This window comes from Zalophus californianus, chromosome 8 (genome assembly GCF_009762305.2).
Source record: "Zalophus californianus isolate mZalCal1 chromosome 8, mZalCal1.pri.v2, whole genome shotgun sequence".
NCBI classification, from domain to species: Eukaryota; Metazoa; Chordata; class Mammalia; order Carnivora; family Otariidae; genus Zalophus; species Zalophus californianus.
The window spans coordinates 128,767,899-128,788,017 of NC_045602.1; the positions used below are offsets into that span (position 1 = coordinate 128,767,899).

At 44.4% G+C, this 20,119-nt stretch overlaps 1 protein-coding gene across 1 annotated transcript; it reads left to right on the top strand.

The window, feature by feature from the left end:
* The first annotated feature begins 1,350 nt into the window (after nt 1-1,350).
* RNF114 (ring finger protein 114) lies at nt 1,351-20,106 on the top strand. Its single transcript, XM_027623332.2, has 6 exons — nt 1,351-1,513; nt 5,853-6,003; nt 7,944-8,050; nt 8,409-8,523; nt 16,707-16,814; nt 18,278-20,106. Exons 1-6 carry the CDS (start codon nt 1,374-1,376, stop codon nt 18,341-18,343), a joined length of 687 nt encoding a protein of 228 aa, XP_027479133.1. The 5' UTR covers nt 1,351-1,373; the 3' UTR covers nt 18,344-20,106.
* Nucleotides 20,107-20,119: the final 13 nt, after the last annotated feature.

Consider the following 20,119-nt stretch of genomic DNA (forward strand, 5'->3'; position numbering starts at 1 on the left):
GCTCCCCTGCTCCCACCCCAGGGTCTGGCAGCCTCTACAAGGCTAACACAAAGTCTTATAAATACCTGTGGCACACCTCTGCCCCTGCCAAGGCAACTCCATCCCTGGAGGGGAGACAGGGCATATTTGGCTGGGAAGAGATCAGATGCATGAGTGCTTGCCATAGGAACAGGAAAAAGAAACGATAAAATGTATACCCCTTGAGCTGCTGAATATACATGCCAAGTTATTTAATGGTGAAAAGATGCCCACATGGAGAGCTAAATACAATCCTCCTGCATTCAATTAACCTGGTTAACAAACAGGATTTATTTGTCCTGTGTAGACTCCGTACTGTGAGGCCTCTGTGGCCTTTCAGGATGGAAGCTTAATCATTGATTTTCCTGGTCAAGAATACCTGGTTAGAATTGTTAGCAGAGCCTGCCTTTTAACAAGATGTATCTTTTGTTAAATGGGCTGTCCACAAGAGCCAAATTTGGTGCAGTAGAAAGTGGAGAAAGTGGGCATTCCAAATATCTGGGCTCCAGGTCAGGGGGCCTTCTTGTGAGACTGAAGTTTAGACTACCTCGGGAAACCTCAGCTTCCCCATCTCTACAGTGCGGTAGTTGGGACCCATGGCCAGAAGGCAAGTGAACACGGCACTAAGTATGGTGACTCACCGAGGGACACCAGTCTCCCACTTCTGCTTTCACTAGGCTGGCTTCTTTGTGGCCAATAGCCGGTCTTCAACACCTCTAGTAATGGCTAATCTCCTTTTTCAGTGTCAAGAGTATCTGGCATGAATTAATAACGCTGTCTTGTTTCCATTGTATTTTTACAGTGCTCTTAGAAATAAGTGATTTTTTTCCCCTAATAAGTGATTATTTTCTGTTTGTAACTCAGGGAGTGATAGATCTCCCTTTAAAAGTTGTTTGCCTAAAACGAAATTTTTTTTAATGAAATTTGTTTGCCTAAGTTTAAACAAAAGGCAACTCTATTTGGGATGAAATATTACGTAATAGTAATGATTTAAATTGAGGAAACAGTGGCTGAAACACAAAGCCTGCTCCAATTCTATAGGTGTCTGGATCTGACTTCCACATTTTCCAGATTTCCCTCGGCCTCACCCTCCCTCCCATCCGTCCGGGGCGGGGTGGGAGGGAGAGAAGAGAGGGGGACAAGAGGCGTGGCCCACCCACAAGCCCCACACCATCCACGTGCCCTTTCCACAAGCCACGCCCTAAGTGCCCCTCACGGCCCCGGGTCCCGTCCTTGCCCCGCCCCGGCTGGCCTCAAGCCCCGCCCCGAGCGCGCGCGCTAGCCCGCTACCTCGGCCCCGCCCCCCCGGGCTCCTCCTTCTCGGCCGCCGTTGCGCTGCTCTGCGCGGCAGCAAGATGGCGGCGCAACAGCAGGACCGTGAGGGTGGTTCGCAGCTGGCTGGGCCCGCAGCGGAGGCCGACCCGCTGGGCCGCTTCACGTGTCCCGTGTGTTTAGAGGTGTACGAGAAGCCGGTTCAAGTGCCCTGCGGTCACGTGTAAGTGGCGAGCCGGGGTCTGGTCGGGGGCAAACCTATTGGGAGGGGTGCGGCCCGGGCGGGGAGGGTCTGGGGCGGAAGCGCGAGGACCGGGCTAAAGGGCTCTCTTCCCGGGGCCCTCCGGGGCTCCTGAAGGCCGGTGGAAGCCGGCGGGGCGCTCTTCTCCGCCCTACTCCCTTCCAAGTATCCTGCCGTCTGTTGAGCGCCTACTGTATTCCAGGCGCCCTGTCAGGCTCCTCCCCCGGGATAATGGAGTCGCACCCTGCTGCGGATTAGGTAGGGTCTCAAGTCGGCCCTTGGTGGGGCTCCTGGCTGGTTCATTCGGAAGAGCATGTGATTCTTGATCCTGGGGTCGTCAGTTTGAGCCCCACGTTGGGCGTAGAGTTTACTTAAAAAAATAAAGTCGGCCCTTGGACCCTGGACAGCCTCTATCTTCCTTGAATAGTCTGCATTGCTCCTGAAGTATGGTACGTATGGCGTCATGTACCCAGCTCTACCAAGTAATTCGAATGTGCACTGAAGTTGGAAAAATGCTGAACTAACTAAAAGAACAAAAGGGAAGTCTTGATAATAAGATCTCACCAGTCTGCCATTAACTGTGAAAGGGGTTGGGAGTTGCAGATAGCGCTTGTTAGCATTCCTACTTGTGTACGTGGTTTGCTGCATTTTGTTTGAAATTAAGCCTCCAGGGCCTGCATGTTGCTAATACACTGGTTATGACGACTAAAGGAGATGTGTGTGAAAATGACCAGTACAGACCCTGGGCCGGGGTAGATGCAGTGTAAGTTGAGGTTCGAGGGATTTGAATCTAAACCTTGCTTCATCAGGCGCACAGACACCTAAGTTGAAAGAACTGTAGAAAATGTGGCTACTTCTTGCTGCTGGGGGTTAGCTTTTCCTCAGGGGTCTCCCTCAGTGCTTCTCTTGGGCATCATCTTGTCATTGGTTTTAGGATACCTTTATGGAGAGTAGACACAACAGGCACGTGTGGGCCTCACAGGTATTCTTACTCCTATAGCAGTACTGCAGGGGAAGAGGGTTGACAGCCATTTTGCAGGTGAGGAGACTGAGGCTCACATAGGGCAGACTCACCATTGTCTCACTCTTCCCAGATGAACTGCAGGTGTCTCCTTGCCAGCCCAGAGAATAATTTGGCACCTGGCAAGGGCTCCCCAGCCACACTGACTGCTCTTTGCTTCTTCGGATACTCTTAAGTTCTTTCTAGCTTTGGGCTGTTCCCACTTGCAGTTCAGTTAGCGTGGAGCTCTTCTTGCCCCATCTGCACCTCCCCTGACAGGTACCCCAAATTAACTTACCGCCCTTATCACCATCCCTATTTAAATTACTTCCCTGCTTCATTTCTGGCGCTTCCTTCTTCCTTGCAGAGAGCCAGACTTAGGGATCATGAGGGCAGTGACCATATCTGTGTTGCCCCTCTCTGTATCCCCAGTGCCCAGCACAGTGTCTGAGCATCCATCTTCCAGGCTTATATTCAACCCACTAAAATATTTGTAGCCACCATATGCCAGATTCTTGGGTCACAGTAAGAAACAAGGTGATTCTGCCCTCAAAGTTTACAGTCCAATGAATTGATGATAAATTAGGCTAACAAGTGTTCAGACTATTGTGAAAATTCAGTGTGCAGTGGGAGGGTATTATAGGGATCAAACTGGTGTGTTTGGGAGCGATCAGGTAATGGATGGATGACCTAAGAAATTGGTGGTGGAGGCTAGATAGTGTTCTCATTGAGTTGTCTTTTCCTTGGATCAGCCCTCCTTACTACTTTACCTGATTTGGGGTTAATTCACTGGATTTCATTCACCGTTAATATTGATAAAGAGGCTTGACCCAGTCACAATTTACCAACTGAAGAGCAGCAAAAGTTGGGGTTTCCTTGAGCCAGGTGAACCTTTCCTAGGTCAGAGGTCAAGTACTGGGTTTCAAACCTTGGCTCTTTTCTGTACTCACCATACAAATTCCACGTGTTCATCAGTTCAATGCTGATTGAAGACTGATGGATGCACCTCTGTGAGGGCAGCACAAGTCCCCCTTAGCTGCAGCCAAGTGCTTTTTTGCTCAGCCTAGTTAGTGGCAGATTTTTTGCTTTTATGCTTGGAAACCAGCATCATTGTAGCTTTGGCTGGGTGGGGCATTGAGTTTTTATAAAATTTTATTTTAAGCCCTGAATGACTGTGTCCCTCCAATTTAGCGGAATATAGCTGGAGAAAGGCAGGTGGCTGGGAGTCCAAGAGAAGGGACTTTTTACATAGCACTGTAACAGAAAGAAAGGATGGAAGCACTTAGAAGGCTGAACTAGATCAAGGCCTGTGAAATAGGAAAGGGAAACTGAAAGCAAGCCCAAGATACAGGGACTGTTTAAAAGCAGGCTTGCATGTTGGGCATGACTCGGGCACAAGGTGGCTCGTGAATATTTGGTCAGTGAGCTGTATCCTGGTGTGTGCTTGAAGGCTTGAAGCTGCTTTTATCTACCAGCGGGGCTTGGTTTCTCTGGGACCCTCTGCTCTCTTTGGTTCCTCTTGTGATCCGCCTTTGAGAAGAGTTACAACAAATGATGCCCACAGGCCCTCTACCTCTCCAACCTAATCACTTACCCTCTCCCAGTGGTCTACCCATCATGGTCCCTAAGGCCTCCCTTTCTGCCTTTGCACTTGGTATATCATCTCTTTGTGTTCAGTCTGTGTGGCAGTCTCCTTATAGTTTTAGGTCTTAGCTCAAATATTGCCTCCTTAAAGAAGCTCAGTATGATCCATCTCGGCTGATCTCTGCCTTGTTTTATTTCTTCTTATACTTAATCACTATCAGAAATTAACATTTGTGTTTTTCTTCACTTTGGAATATAAGCATCATGAAGACAGGGATTTTGTTTACTTTCCACTATGCTCTCAGTGGTGAATCACTAGGCCCCCTCACTTTCTCTCAGCCTGGTCTATTTTGTGTGGCAGTTAACATCTAGCTTTATGACAGAGGGGAAGAAAATCCTTAGAGATGGTAAAAATTTGTCACATGCACAGGTCAGCCTTGATTAATATATCCTGAGTTCTTCCTTTTTTTTTTTTTTTTTTTTTTTGCTGCTTATTTATTGAAAATAAATGACAGAAAAGTCTGGTCTTGCCTCTGTGCACGTCTCGGGGCCTGGGTCGGGCCCCTGGGGACAAGCATCTTAGTGTCATGCAGTCCAGAAAGCAGCTGCCTGTCCCGGGGTGCGCGTGTGGAGGGCCCAGCTGCCGTGGGCCAGAGGCTCACAGCCACCACCCGGGGCCCTATCCTGAGTTCTTCCTTGCAGGTTTTGTTATCTTGCCTTAAACCTGTCAGGTTGGGTATAAAGCCAGGCTGTTTTCATGCCTTATTGTTCTTTCTCACTATGTACCATATCTCAGCATCACTCCCTACATAGGTTTCAGGATAGAAACTTGGCCTTCTTTGACTTTCCTTTTCCAAATTCAGTAAGTTCCCAAGTACTACTGACTCCTCTGAATCATTTCCTGAATTAATTCTCTGTGGCCTCAGGCCCTCAGAATTCCTTGCCTTAGCCATCTGTTTGGTTTCTACTTCAAGGCTCCTGTCCTTCCTCACATTAAAAAAATAAAAAAAAATTGAAAACCAACAACTCTGTTCATGATAACCTCAGCTATTTTTCTAAAACTCGGACTTGGCCTTGTTGATATCTTTAAACATCTGGGTTCCTACTGTTCATGAGGAAAGGTGTTAAACTTTTATTTCCTTAGGTGCCTCATGAATTTTTAAGTCTAAGTGCCTGGAGTATTCTTAGATTCCTCTGCCAGCTGAGCTCTTTCTTTTAAGGCTCTTTCGTGAATGCTGTCTCTGAAGTCTTACCAGCCTCGTCCTTCTTGGGTCACAGCTGGGTGGTCTTATCTTTGTCTTCTCATAGAGCTTTATATTCACCGCTAAGGATAGCACCTCCTGTTTGTGGTCTGCTGAGGGTCTGCTACACGTATTCCATCCCAGTAATCTCAGAGGCAGCTACTACCATCTCCATTTCACAGAGGAGAAGCTGAGGTTCAGGAAACCCCACCAAGATTCCTCAGTGGCAGGTGCTAATGTTTGCAGATTATGCCACAACACCTTTCACCATGTGTCATGACAGTTTGTGTGTGTTTCTGTTGGTGGACCTGTGTGTTCTTGGCAGGACACTCCCCCTACCCCCTTTCTGGCCTGGGAGGACTCAGTATTTGAATCAGGAACAGGGAACAATATGTTTATAATCCATTATTCATTGATGTCTTTTTAAAAGTTTATCCATTTTTGTTGTCTTGTCTCCACGATGCATGACGCAGGTTCTCTGTATGTCTTGTTCTAGCTTTTGCTCTGCATGCCTGCAGGAATGTCTGAAGCCGAAGAAGCCTGTCTGTGGGGTGTGTCGCAGCGCTCTGGCACCTGGCGTCCGAGCCGCGGAGCTCGAGCGGCAGATTGAGAGCACAGAGACTTCTTGCCATGGCTGCCATAAAAATGTATGTGGAAGTAAAATGGAAGAGTCAGTGTCTTTCTCTGATGAGAGGGGGTAAAACGCAGAGCTGTTGCCACATTGTTTCTCAAGTTAGAGCATGACTAGGTGACTAACAGCACGTGTGCATGCTAGTTATCTGTGGCAATGGCTGTGCCATTTCATTTTAGTGACTGTATTGGTTTTGCCTTTTTTTTTTTTTTGAGTTGGTTTAGTGTGTTATATATTGTAGCTTTGAAAACCATAGAAGTCAGTTACCCTGGTTTTTTCCCTATAAAAGAGCCACTTTTCCAAAGCACTATGCATAATTTCCATTAGAATATAATGATAGGATGCTATTTCTTAATTTTTTTTAACATAAAATGAGATCAGCATCTCAAAAAGGTTAACCTACTGCCATGAGTTTGAGGGGAAATGTTATATAATCTGTATCATAATGGATATCAAGAGTATTTGAACTTTTTAGTACTTGATAGGGAAGAATCATGACATAAAGGTCATTATGAAATGATGTGATTATAAGAGCGATACCTAACATTTGAAATGCATCCATGCTCTTTTGTATAATCATGTTGGACTCAAGTGTATTTATTTCACCATCTATTATAATTATAAAGAAGAAATACTGTTGTCTTACTTTCCAAGAGATAGACCCAACCTTATAGGTTTTGAAATCAGGACTTTGTTAATTTTGGACTGTACAAACATACAAAATAATGTAAGCTTGTTCCCCACTCCAGAGATTACCTCTTTAAAAGTGATTTAATTTAGAAGGCTGCAAAACATTTTCTGCCCTTTGACAAACACAGACGTAAGGTTTTTATAAACAGATATAGGAATTTTACAAAATAGAAGTATACTTTAATTCTAGAGATTTTTCTCATTTTGTAAATTTTTTTCACTTAATGACTTACTAAACAGCCTAACATGTCAGTTTCATTACTTTAACACATTAGTATCAGTGGCCATAGAATGGATATACCTTATCTCCTTCCTTTCAGAGTGATTTAGCACTAGGGGTACAAAGTGGTTATCATTCTGAATAGGGCTATTTCCCATCCCTTTTAATTGGGAGCTCTTTGGTTGGTGACTTGAAGTCAAGTTCTTTAGCTGGAGGTAAGACAGAAAAGAACATTATGGTAAGCTGGAGTTCAAATAACGAAGCTTTCTTTTTTTTATTGTGGTTTCCTTTAATTTCGAAACTCAGGATATTGAAATGAAATCACCCATTACTTTATCTTTATGCATGCATGATGGTTTTTTTTTTTTATACTTCTGACTTTTCTTCATTTTTAAAGATTAATGATTGTATTGTATTTCCGGGTGTCCTATACCTCCAAAAATGTTTATCTTCCTTTTACCTCTCCTCTTCATTCTTTAAACTTTTTCTTTCCTTTTAGAACACCTGCGATGAAGCACTCTCCTCTAGGTTTTCTTTCTCTTTCCATCTTGCAAAGACTAGATTTTATAGGAGAAATAGAACTCAGATTTCTGGTTTTTTAAAGATCATTTGTCACAATCTGGCATCCTGTACTTTAACTAGAATTACTGGTCTTATCTCTTTTACTTAAATGATTATTTTTTACTGCTGCCCATAATGAAACGTGCTTCTTGGCTTGCTGTGAGGAGACTAGTTTAAATGCTATGTAGAAAACTTAAACCTTCCCTGGTTTGAAGTATGTGAGCAGAGAGCATAACTTGAATAAAAGCAAACCTCTAGAAGAGTTACTTTGAGTGGAAGCAGATGTCCTGGGTTGGTCACGTCAGACATCAGCCTTGGTATTAACAAAAACCCTGCAACAAACATGCTTTCAGCCCCGTCAGCATAGCCAGGAGTCTGGTGAGATTGTTTGCCAGGGTGATAATAGATCTGGTTTTCATCTTGACCTTGCTTTGGGACTATGTCGGCCCTGACTAACTTATGGGCTCTGATTCTTCCTGTCCAAGTTCTTCCTATCCAAGATCCGGGCACACGTGGCTACCTGTTCCAAGTACCAGAATTACATCATGGAAGGTGTGAAGGCCACCACCAAGGATGCCTCCCTTCAGCCAAGGTAAATGACTCAAAACACTCCCTCAGGCGGAGGTTATCTTTTGCTATGAAGACAGTGGACACTTTGCATGTTCAAGGGTTTAGTTGTAGGAGTTTGGGAAAATGGAGGTATAATTGTTAATCTGGCTACACCTGATGTCAGTTTTTGTTTTTGGGGTAGAGTGTGGAGGACTCTGTTGCTCACTTCAAGTAATAGCTCTGCTGTTATTTTCAACAGTTGACCTGATTCTGAAGTGATTGTCAGAATCCCTGTCATAACACATTGAACTTTGCTCCTTTTTTGGAGGATACAGTGGTTGAAGTGTGGAAAAGTACTCACAGAGAGCTTTCTTCCTTTTTTCCTGCCTTTCATCTTCCAGGAATGTCCCAAACCGTTACACCTTTCCTTGCCCTTACTGTCCCGAGAAGAACTTTGATCAAGAAGGACTAGTGGAACACTGCAAGTTATTCCATAGCACGGATACCAAATCTGTGGTAAGAGGAACTAGGTTTTGTTGTTTTCCTTTTTATGAAAAAAAGTCAAACTTAGAGAAAAATTAACAGGATTAGTACAGTGAGCTCCTTGTGTACCCTTTACCTAGATTCACAGTCTTATAACATTTTACCATATTTGCCTAATGATACTCCATATGTACATCTTTTTTGCTAATCAGTAATACGTTACAGATGATAGGACTTTTTGCTTCTACTCACTTCAGCATGTATCTCCTTAGAAGAATATTTTTTTACAAAATCACATTTTTTGTGTTTGTCACACTCAGGAAATGTAACATTGGCACAATTTAATATCTAATAGAGAATTCATGTTTAAATTTTAACAATTGTAGGGGTGCTTGCCTGGCTCAGTTGGTAGAACATGTGACTCCTGATCTCAGGGTTGTGAGTTCAAGCCCCAAGTTGGCCAGAGAGATTACTTTAAAAAAAAAAGTGGAATACCTTGAAATTTTAATAATTGCAATATCCTTCATAGCAATATCCTTCTGCCCCCAAATTCTGGATCTTTGTGTTACATGTAGTTGTCACGGCTCTAGGGTTCGGCTTTTCTTTGCCTTACATTACCTTGACATTTTTAAAGAGGACAGACCAGTTGTTTTGTAAGATGTCCTTCAATTTGCATTTGTCTGATTCTTCTTCATTTTATAAGCAGTGTGTCCTCTGGGTGACACATCTGAGGTTATGTGATGTCTGTTGGCGCTGTCGTTGGTAATGTTAACTTGGATCCCTTGATGTCCACGAGGTTTGTCCCCTGTAGAGCTACCATTTTCCTTTTGAGAGTAGTTCATAGTTGTGGAGAAAGAGAATGTATATGAAATTACTAGGAAAGTGCTTATCAGTCTTGACATTTAAGTATCACAGAATGGCACGTAGTTTTCTTTAATGTCTGGATATGATCCATGTCAGCAGTATCACCCTTTCCTTTTTCCCGCCCCCCCCCCCAAATAAGCTGTATGCCCAGTGTGGGGCTTGAACTCACAACCCCGAGATCAGGAGTCACTCACTCCACGGGGAGCCTGGGTGGCTCAGTCGTTAAGCATCTGCCTTCGGCTCAGGTCATGATCCCAGGGTGCTGGGATCGAGCCCTGCATCGGGCTCCCTGCTTGGTGGGGAGTCTGCTTCTCCCTCTCCCAATCCCCCTGCTTGTATTGCCTCTCTCGCTGTCTCTCTCTCTAAATAAAATCTTTAAAAAAAAAAAAAAAAAGAGTCACGCACTCCACTGACTGAGCCAGCCAGGTGCCCCCTTCCCTTTTAATGTCATTGACAGGCTAGGTCTTGATAGAACCTCCTCTGTAGTTCTCTTTCAGTTTTCCCATCTCAGACTGCTCTTTTGAACTGTATACCTAGTTTTATGGGCACGCTTCAGCTCCCTTGCCTTAAAAGGTGGTGCATGGACTTTAGTATTTGAATGAGCTTTTGTGAATAGGATTAGGCCTAGTGGCATTCTTTTTTTTTTTTTTTTTTTTGCAAATTTTAAGATACAGCCGGCCTGTTTGAGAATACCTTAGATCTTCTCTTGACTTTATTGAACTCCTTAGCAAGTCCACATTCTGGTCAGTACAGCCACTTTTTACCCTGGGCTCCCCAAGCTCTTACTGTTGTGCTGTGACAGATTTGACAGATAAATTCCCTCTTGTCCGCTTTTCCCAACTCCCCTCACTAGGGAACTTGGCCCGCGTGGCTCATTGTAAGTCATTTTCAGCCAGGCCCTGTTGCTGCTCGGCACTCCCTGGTGGCTGTTCTGGGGACTCTGTCCATTAAGTTCCTGGCATGACCCCTACTCATCCTTTCCAGGTAACACTGAGTCCTGCTTTTAACTGAGTTCAGAGTATCACGTGTGAATTCCTTTCTTCACTCTTCCTCCTGTCTCAGGAACCCTCTGATTTACCTCTGAGGTCGCAGACTGGCGGTCCATGGGATATGTGTGGCCTATACACATTTTAACTTCCCTTTTAACCTTTAAAAACCAGAAGATTTCTCAGTCTTGATAGTCTACATTTGAGAAACTGAAAGTTCTGGCAAGAGCCAGCTGGCCTACGGGGCGCCTGGGTGGCTCAGTCGTTAAGCGTCTGCCTCCGGCTCGGGTCATGGTCCCAGGGTCCTGGGATTAAGTCCCACATCCGGCTCCGAGCTGCTCAGCGGGAAGCCTGCTTCTCCCTCTCCCACTGCCCCTGCTTGTGTTCCCTCTCTCTCTGTGTCTCTCTGTCAAATAAATAAAGTCTTTAAAAAATAAAATAAAAAATAAAAATTAATGGGGCGCCTGGGTGGCTCAGTTCGTAAGCGTCTGCCTTCAGCTCAGGTCATGATCCCAGGACCCTGAGATCGAGCCCCGCACTGGGCTCCCTGCTCAGCGGAGAGCCTGCTTCTCCCTCTCTCTCTGCCTGCTACTCTGCCTACTTGTGCTCTCTATCTCTGTTAATAAATAAATAAAAATCTTTAAAATAAAGTAAAAAAAAAAAGAGCCAACTGGCCTAGAGTGGTTGCTGCCCCTCTAGATGGGATAGGCTTACACCTGTCCTCCTTTGCTCATGTGCCTTACTAATCTGGTCCCTGTGAGCACTTGAATTTGCAGCCCTTGTTTCTTGTCCTTATCATTCCATTTTGTGTTGAGGAAAAGGCTCCTTTCCAAATCTGACTCTGCCTGAGTCCTCAGACCCATGCAGAGGACTGAGCAGAGGGCCCAGCCCAAAGTAAGACTTATCTCTGCTCCTGCGGCTTACCCTGTCCTGTGTCTTGCCTTTTCTTACCTCAGCTTTGTTTCTCTACCCATGCCTCACTCTTGTTTTCCTTCAGACATGCCCATCTTCCCTGGCTCGTTGGTGGGAGGAATATTCGATCTGTGCTCTCTCTAGATAGTGTTCGGTTGATCTTTTCCCTCGAGCTTGTCATTTTTTAGCTGCTGCTGTCTCTTTGAACCCTTTTCTTTATCCTCTCCAGATTCAGCTTCCACCCCTGCTGATGTCGTATTCTCCATGGTCCCAGCTGACTTCTCGAGCCCTTGCTGTCTGTCACCTCTTTGCAATTTTTTAAAAAGATTTTATTTATTTATTTGACAGAGTGCATGTACAAGCAGGGGAAGCAGCAGAGGGAGAGGGAGAAGCAGGCCTTCTGCTGAGCAGGGAGAGGGAGCCTGATGCGGGGCTCGATCTCAGGACTCTGGGATCATGACCTGAGCCGAAGGAGACACTTAACTGACTGAGCCACCCAGGCGCCCCCGTCTTTGCAATTTTTAAATACGTTTTCTTTGTATGTAGTCAGTTCACATTGTAAAAAGTGTGTCTCTGACCCCTTCCCCTAGTTTTCCGGTTCCCTTCTATACCATTAGTTCCCAGTATTTCTTTATATTCTTGCATTTTATTCTGTGTTTGGATATGATAAATGCATTATGTTGCCATTTGCCATTTTTGTTTAATAGAAATAGACCCAATCTAAAAGTAAACCACACCATGGTGGCTTGCCAGCCTCATGAGATCACTCACAGACTTGATTATTCTCAAAAATAAACAGCCTTACCATTTGATTTTAATATTTGTCTTTCTAACATTTATATCTTTATTATATAGATGACTATTGAAATTTTCTGTAGGCAGATGTCAACCTGAAATGGGCATTGAACCTGCTATTTTTCTGTGATTCCGGAGTGGCTTCACAGTGTGCATTCTTTGGCCACAGTTGGCAAATAAGAGCTATGTTTTGTAAAAAACACCCAAAGCCAAGGTTTCAGCTCTTTCTTCAAGATGTTTTAGGTGTTATTCTTAATAAGTGATCATTCATTGAAAAGGCAAGTGTGCAGAGACACACAAACACCACCCACCCGCCCCCACTGTGCATTTTCTGTTTTAAAGTTTGCCAGATAAGCTTAACTATTTTGGTAATTATGAGAAGGATAATGGATGTTAAGTAAAATGTAGAGACTGGAATTCATTTCCTACCACCATCTTGCCCTGCGGTTTTTAGAAGGGAGTAAATGAAGAAATTTGTGTGCCATCCAAGTTAAGCGGATTGACTATGTTGTAGAGCTGGTTAGCGGCGGAGCGAGTACTGGAACCTGGTGTCCTGGCTCCTAAACCAGTTTTCACTTCAGAACATCAGAACATCAGAAACGGTTCTCTGTTGTGCCCACTGGCATGTCAGTAGAGCTCAGCTGTGTGTGGAAAAATACACAATCATGTAATCCAAAGACGTCTGTAGTTTTCAGATGTCCTTAGGAGATTCTTGTATGTCCCCCTTTTTATGCAAATGACAGCACGTTCTACACACTGAATCAGTGTTCTTGGCATCTGCCCCATATCTGACATGTATATCTGCTTTTTTAATGAGCTTCACAGTTTCCCATTACTTGTCTGTCCCTTATTGATGAACATCAAGGTTGGTCTCAGACCATATCAGGAAGTTAGAGTAAGGACTGGATATTAAATGCTACTAAAGAATTATTGTTGATTGATAGGTGGGACAGTAGTATTGGATATGTAAAGGGAAGTACCTATTTTGAGGACTGTACTGAAATAGTAAAGGGTGAGATATTGTGTCTTATTTTAAAATGCCTCATTTTTTTGCCAAAATGAGTGTGCCAAACTAAAATCTAGGTTTTGGGGATAAGGGATGGGTCACCAAAGCAATATCTACTTTTCTGTAGGTTGGAAATTATGTGGCATGCTAAGTTTTAAAATGCAGCCATAATTTTTTTTTGTAGTGTTCCATGATTCATTGTTTGCGTATAACACCCAGTGCTCCATGCAGTACGTGCCCTCTTTAATACCCATCACCGGGCTTACCCATCCCCCGACTCCCCTCCCCTCTAAAACCCTCGGTTTGTTTCTCAGAGTCCATAGTTTCTCATGGTTCATCTCCCCCTCCGATTTCCCCCCTTCATTTTTCCCTTCCTACTATCTTCTTTTTTTTTTTTTAAACATATAATGTGTTATTTGTTTCAGAGGTACAGGTCTGTGATTCATCAGTCTTGCACAATTCACAGCACTCACCATAGCACATACCCTCCCCAGTGTCCATCACCCAGCCACCCCATCCCTCCCACACCCCACCACTCCAGCAACCCTCAGTTTGTTTCCTGAGATTAAGAGTTTGTCTCCCTCTCTGGTTTCATCTTGTTTCAGTTTTTCCTCCCTTCCCCTATGATCCTCTGTGTTGATCTCAAATTCCTCATATCAGTGAGATCATATGATACTTAAATCTTTCTCTGATTGACTTATTTCGCTTAGCATAATACTCTCTAGTTCCATCCACGTCATTGCAAATGGCAAGATTTTTTTTGATGGCTGCATAATATTCCATTGTAGCTACATACCACATCTTCTGTATCCATATATCTGTTGTTGGACATCTTGGTGCTTTCCATAGTTTGGCTATTGTGGACATTGCTGCTCTAAACATTGGGGTGCAGGTGCCCCTTCGGATTACTACATTTGTATCTTTGGGGTAAATACCCAGTAGTGCAATTGCTGGGTCGTAGGGCAGCTCTATTTTCAACTTTTTGAGGAAGCTCCATACTGTTTTCCAGAGTCGCTGCACCAGCTTGCACTCCCACCAACAGTGTAGGAGGGTTCCCCTTTCTCCACATCCCCGCGAACATCTGTCGTTTCCTGACTTGTTAATTTTAGCCATTCTGACTGGTGTGAGGTGGTATCTTGCTGAGATTTGGATTTGGATTTCTCTGATGCCGAGTGATGTTGAACACTTTTTCATGTGTCTTTTGGACATTTGGATGTCTTCTTTGCAGAAATGTCTGTTCATGTCTTCCCATTTCTTGACTGGATTATTCTTTGGGTGTTCAATTTGCTAAGTTCTTTATAGATTTTGGATACTAGCCCTTTATCTGATACGTCATTTGCAGATATCTTCTCCCATTCTGTCAGTTGTCTTTTGGTTTTGTTGACTGTTACCTTTGCTGTACAAAAGTTTTTTATCTTGATGAAGTCCCAGTAGTTCATTTTTGCCCTTGCTTCCCTTGCCTTCGGCCATGTTTCTAGGAAGAAGTTGCTGCCTGTGTTCTCCTCAAGGATTTTGATGGATTCCTGTCTCACCTTTAGGTCTTTCATCCATTTTGAGTCTATTTTTGTGTGTGGTGTAAGAAAATGGTACAGTTTCATTCTTCTGCATGTGGCTGTCCAATTTTCCCAACAACATTTGTTGAAGAGACTGTCTTTTTTCCATTGGACATTCTTTCCTGCTTTGTCAAAGATTAGTTGACCATTAGAGTTGAGGGTCCATTTCTGGGCTCTCTATTCTGTTCCATTGATCTACGTGTCTGTTTTTTGCCAGTACCATACTGTCTTGATGATTACAGCTTTGTAATAGAGCTTGAAGTCCGGAATTGTGATGCCACCAGCTTTGCTTTTCTTTTTCAACATTCCTCTGGCTATTTGGGGTCTTTTCTGGTTTCCATACAAATTTTAGGATCATTTGTTCCATTTCTTTGAAAAAAGTTGATGGTATTTTGATAGGGATTGCATTAAATGTGTAGATTGCGCTAGGTAGCATAGACATTTTCACAATGTTTGTTCTTCCAGTCCATGAGCATGGAACGTTTTTCCATTTCTTTGTGTCTTCCTCAATTTCTTTCCTGAGTATTCTATAGTTTTCTGAGTACAGATTCTTTGCCTCTTTGGTTAGATTTATTCTTAGGTATCTTATGGTTTTGGGTGCAATTGTAAATGGTATTGACTCCCTAATTTCTCTTTCTTCTGTCTTGTTGGTGTATAGAAATGCCACTGATTTCTGTGGATTGGTTTTATGTCCTGCCACTTGACTGAATTCCTGTATGAGTTCTAGCAGTTTTGGGGTGGAGTCTTTGGGGTTTTCAACATAAAGTATCATATTACCTGCAAAGAGTGAGAGTTTGACTTCTTTGCTGATTCGGATGCCTTTTCTTTCTTTTTGTTGTCTGATGGCTGAGGCTAGGACTTCTAGTACTGTGTTGAATAGCAGTGGTGAGAGTGGACATCCCTGCCGCGTTCTGACCTTAGGGGGAAAGCTCTCAGTTTTTCCCCATTGAGAATGATATTCGCTGTGGGTTTTTCATAGATGTAGCTATAAATTTTTAACACATCTTTGTGTTTATCTATGTTTATAAGATAAAGTCTTAGACCTGGGTTAACTTGGTTAAAGGTTAAGTGCGCTCATAAATCTGATAGTGCTAGAGTGCTCTGTGGTTTTGGTACTATGACCTCATTTTCTCTTTTTTTCCTTTTTTGGCTTCCCAAAATCCCTCTGGTTGTTTTGTCTCTGTTGAAGCCTCTCTTCCTTCAGCTGTTGACGCTCTGTTCTGTCCCCTCTCCATCTACAGAGTCTTTAACTGTTAATGTTTCAGCCCTTCCCATTGGAAGCCACCACCTCTCAGTCTCTGGACCCAACCCACCTTCCAGCCCCACAGCTATAGCTGCCAGCCCGGCCGGCTCCTTCTACCAAGGAGTCTTCTACCATTTCAGACTGATCTCTTGCCAGTCCCTTTTGTCGCCCTATCTTCCTTGTAAATGGTGGGGTTCCATTTCCAAGCCGACCGCTTAGGCCTACTGCTCCCCCTGGCCCAGCTCCTCTCTGTCCATCTATGAATTTTCCATTCTAGCCAGACTGATTGCCTCATTGTAGGCCTATACTGCTATCCCCTGGCCTCTCTGTGCCACTTCCTGTCTTCTGGAGCACCCTTTCATGTTCTCTTTGTCCTTCCAAATACCTCCCAGTCTTCAAGGCCCAAATCGACTTCTTACATGAGGGCTTTTCAGCCTCAGCCCTCTCATCTGAGCATTGACTTTGTAAAAATAGCACAGAAGGCTGTGTTTTACTTCCTCGGGATATGGTTCATCTGTCATTTCCTTGGTTTTCTTTGTGCTTTTGGATCATTTTGTGTGCTGGGTCAGACAGCCAGAGTCTAGGCCCCTACTGAGCTGACACACATCCTGGTCACAGTAAAGGTTCAGAAAAGGGTGGTATGGTGGCTGAAGCCTTTATGCACTCTCATCTCTCATTTGACCCGAGGAGGCTGACAGTGCTTTCTGGGTTATGAATGTACGTATGAAGGAGTGGCCAGGCCCTAAACCAGTGTGTCAGGAAAGCTGCCCTGGAGGAAAGGAGGCCAGATAGAGGTCACAGAGGGCTAATGTCAGCTTTAATGTCAGGTGCCTAAGACCGTGCTTCTTTGTTGAAAGGTTTGCCCGATATGTGCCTCAATGCCCTGGGGAGACCCCAACTACCGCAGCGCCAACTTCATAGAGCACATCCAGCGCCGGCACCAGTTTTCTTACGACACTTTTGTGGTGAGTCTGGAACCCGGGCCCTGATCCTTCCCCTGGGGGAACTCCCTTCTCTTACCTGGAGAACTGTGGGTCCTGTTGTTGAGTTTTGTCCCTGATGTGATGGGCTCCCTGGAACAGCAGCTGTGTGGTCCATGCTGGTGAACCCAGTGAGTGGCCAGAGCCTTTGTTGTGTGGTATTTAAGAAGGTGAACTGGCCAGTCATGTGCAGTGAAACATAGTGAAAGCGTATTTCTGGTTTTTTCCCAAAAAATTTCCCCACTTCCTTTTGGTATGTGTAGTTTTTACCTGTTATAGAACCTGGCTTAGGATCCCAAAGCTCAAATGCTCATGGGGACCAGGCAAGTAATGGCAGTGGTCCTCATGAGGATTTGCAAATTGGACAGTATCTGACCTGTGTTATGCTGCCATCAGCTCCAGTTGATCGTTAGCGTGTGGAGATACAGGGATAGTATTGCCTGTCTCTTCACCTGCCCCAACCCCAAGAAGCTGGAAAGGCAGAATGTCATAGGAAATAATCTCATAATTTTTTTAAAGGACTTCAGGTCAAAGAAAGCACATCCACTCGCCAAAGGTGTTCATCCAGTTGGTATCCTTTCCCTAGAGCTGAGCGGTTTTGAAGGGACCCACTGTTGTTTTGGCATAATAGTAATAGATAAATTTGGCCAACTGCTCCAGGTAAACCGTTTGTTTGTTGATAGATATACGTCATGAGGATTTTAGAGTAGTATTCAGTCTCTCTTTTTTTTTTTTTTTAAGATTTTATTTATTTATTTGAGAGAGAGAATGAGAGAGCACATGAGAGGGGGAGAGAGTCAGAGGGAGAAGCAGACTGCCCGCCGGGCAGGGAGCCCAACGTGCGACCCGATCCCGGGACTCCAGGATCATGACCTGAGCTGAAGGCAGTCGCTTAACCAACCAAGCCACCCAGGCACTCAGTAGTATTCAGTCTTAACGGCTGTATTTCAGGACCTGGGAAGAAAAGCATGACTCTTTCCTAAGTTGTCATAAGAATATTTATTCTCAGTCTAAGAGAGTGTCTGAGGTTCAGACTTCAAAATAACTGTCCTTTTTGTTAGTGCTGTGAAGAGGAATATGATTCCCAAGTTCTACCCAAGTAGATAATTTGGCCTCATTGAATTAAAAAGGCAAGTTTGACTCCAGTGTACTCCCGTTTGAGCACTTGGTCTGTGCCGCTCTCCATGCAGATGCCCTCTGGTCCTCCTAGTGCCTGTGTGAGGGAGCCGTCAGTATTTTCACTGTCAGGATGAGGCAGCAGAGGCACAGAGAGATCCAGCAGTTTGCCCCCAGTTACGTGGCTGGCGTCTCACCCTGGAGCCGGGATCGGTCCTGGGGCGGTCGCCTCTAGAGCCCGTCATCCCTGGGCTGCCCCACTTTTCCTGCTGACCGTGAGGCTTTGTGGCTTTAACTGGTGCTGAGGCCGAGTGTCTGTGTTTCGCCCACAGGATTACGATGTTGATGAAGAGGACATGATGACTCAGGTGTTGCAGCGCTCCATCGTCGATCAGTGAGCAGCCTCTGCTGTCCGTCTCCTGTTCCAGAGCTTCCATTGTGTGTTAGGCTCATACACCTTAAATGTACAACAGACCTGGAAGTGAGCTGTGGTGTTAGGATAGGGTCCCTTCTGACAGAGAAAGAGGTCTCCAGGTCAGAGCCGTCCTTTCCTTTGGGGTCTTCCCTACTGTTCATTCTGTCACATGTCTGGTCTTTGATTGCTCCTCAGCTACTTTCTGGAGCTTCTGCTTCCTCTTCTGGAAGAGAACCCAGCTTCTCCACCTATCCTTGTTTCACACTTGTTCCTCCCATCTAGTGTTCGTCTCTTGAGGTCCTCTGAGCCAGCCAGGACCTTTTCTGGGTCATGAATAGCACAAATGAGACCAGCATCTTCTCTCCTTGTCCCTGAGGTGTGTGTATCCGATTGGTGATGGAGCTCCTTCTGTGCTCTGGAAGTTCTTGTTCATTGGCCCTTAGCAGCAGCTGCCAAAAGCTGGATTACCTCCTGGGAAATATTTCAAAAGACCTGTTGGGGTGAATGTTCTGGGTTTAGCATGATCTGATGCTGGAAGTTTTGATTAATGATATTTTCCTACTACTCCTGCACACCCTTAGAATTAACTGGTTCAGTCTTAAATGCCTGCATGGTGCCTTTTTAGGATAAGGTGTAACCATATATTTTTAGTGAGGGTAAGTGTTTCTAGGTTAGGAAAGTTAAACTGCATTTATCCATAAGTGGGGAGGAGGGTCAGCTAAGAGCAGTGTGAGGACCATAACTTTTTGGTTCTGATTTTCAAACTAATGCCGTATTTTCAAATGACTGAGTCGTGTTTACCTCTCTATTTGGAGCCTGCTTACATTCTTGTCCTTGAAGCATGAGGAGTCCTCAAATGAAAAGGAAGAGGTTTAGAGGCCCCAGTGGATACTATAGTTAATTTATCTTTTATTTGGTAACTTAGATTAAACTGAGTATTGCTTTTCTATCACAGATGGTTTCCACATGTAAATCAGTGTGTGAAAACCTGCCTTCTAAAGCAGAGGTTATAGGAAATCTAGTATCACAGCCTGCTATCTCTTTTTGACAAGACACACTGTTCAGAAGGCAGACATGTCTCCTGTGAGCATTTGTTGATGGAAACTGTCTACTGGAAGCTTGCTTTGTTAATAGCTCAAGAAACTTGAAGTTCACCATGTTTCACGAATATTAATAAATACAAGGCTAAGAGCTGTCGGTCTAATATGTAGGAGCAGAACCTCTGATCGACCAAAAGGCATGTGGCTTTAGGTTTACTTTTTTGTGTCAGACCCTCTCTACACTGAGCATGGAAAGTTTTTCTGGTCAGTGGCTGAGGTTGCAAGTGACAGCGTGCTTTGGGCCTGTGTGTAGTGCTGTTGGGGGCCTCTCCCTCTGCCAGTCGGGGCTGCAGATGCCTGGTAACCAGCAAAGACAGCGCACTTTGGGGGCAAAATAATTTTTTCTAATGTGATATTGCTTGGGAGGGCCCAAATGTTAAGGTCCATGTCTTCACTGTAGTTTCTGGAAAAAGTTCACTCTGACCTCCTGAATTGAGAGGTCTAAGTTTGGAGGGAAATTTGACAAAGCCTTCATTTGAGGGAACGGATGAGAGTGTGTCCATTTCACTGGTGGTACCAAGAAACCGATTTCCTTGTATTAAGTGCACTTCATGTATTTCTAATAAGATGACTTTCCGGAAAGTGAAATTTGTTATGTTCTGGCTTTTAAATGGTGAAATATAAATAAATTTCATAATTTATCCAATTGGCAAGCTGTA

Bases quoted from the DNA above. Each gene is read 5' to 3' on its own strand.
- RNF114 (XM_027623332.2), top strand. From the start codon at position 1,374: ATGGCGGCGCAACAGCAGGACCGTGAGGGTGGTTCGCAGCTGGCTGGG. The intron at 1,514-5,852 runs GTAAGTGGCGAG...GTCTTGTTCTAG, and splicing joins CAAGTGCCCTGCGGTCACGT to CTTTTGCTCTGCATGCCTGC. The intron at 6,004-7,943 runs GTATGTGGAAGT...TTCCTGTCCAAG, and splicing joins GCCATGGCTGCCATAAAAAT to TTCTTCCTATCCAAGATCCG.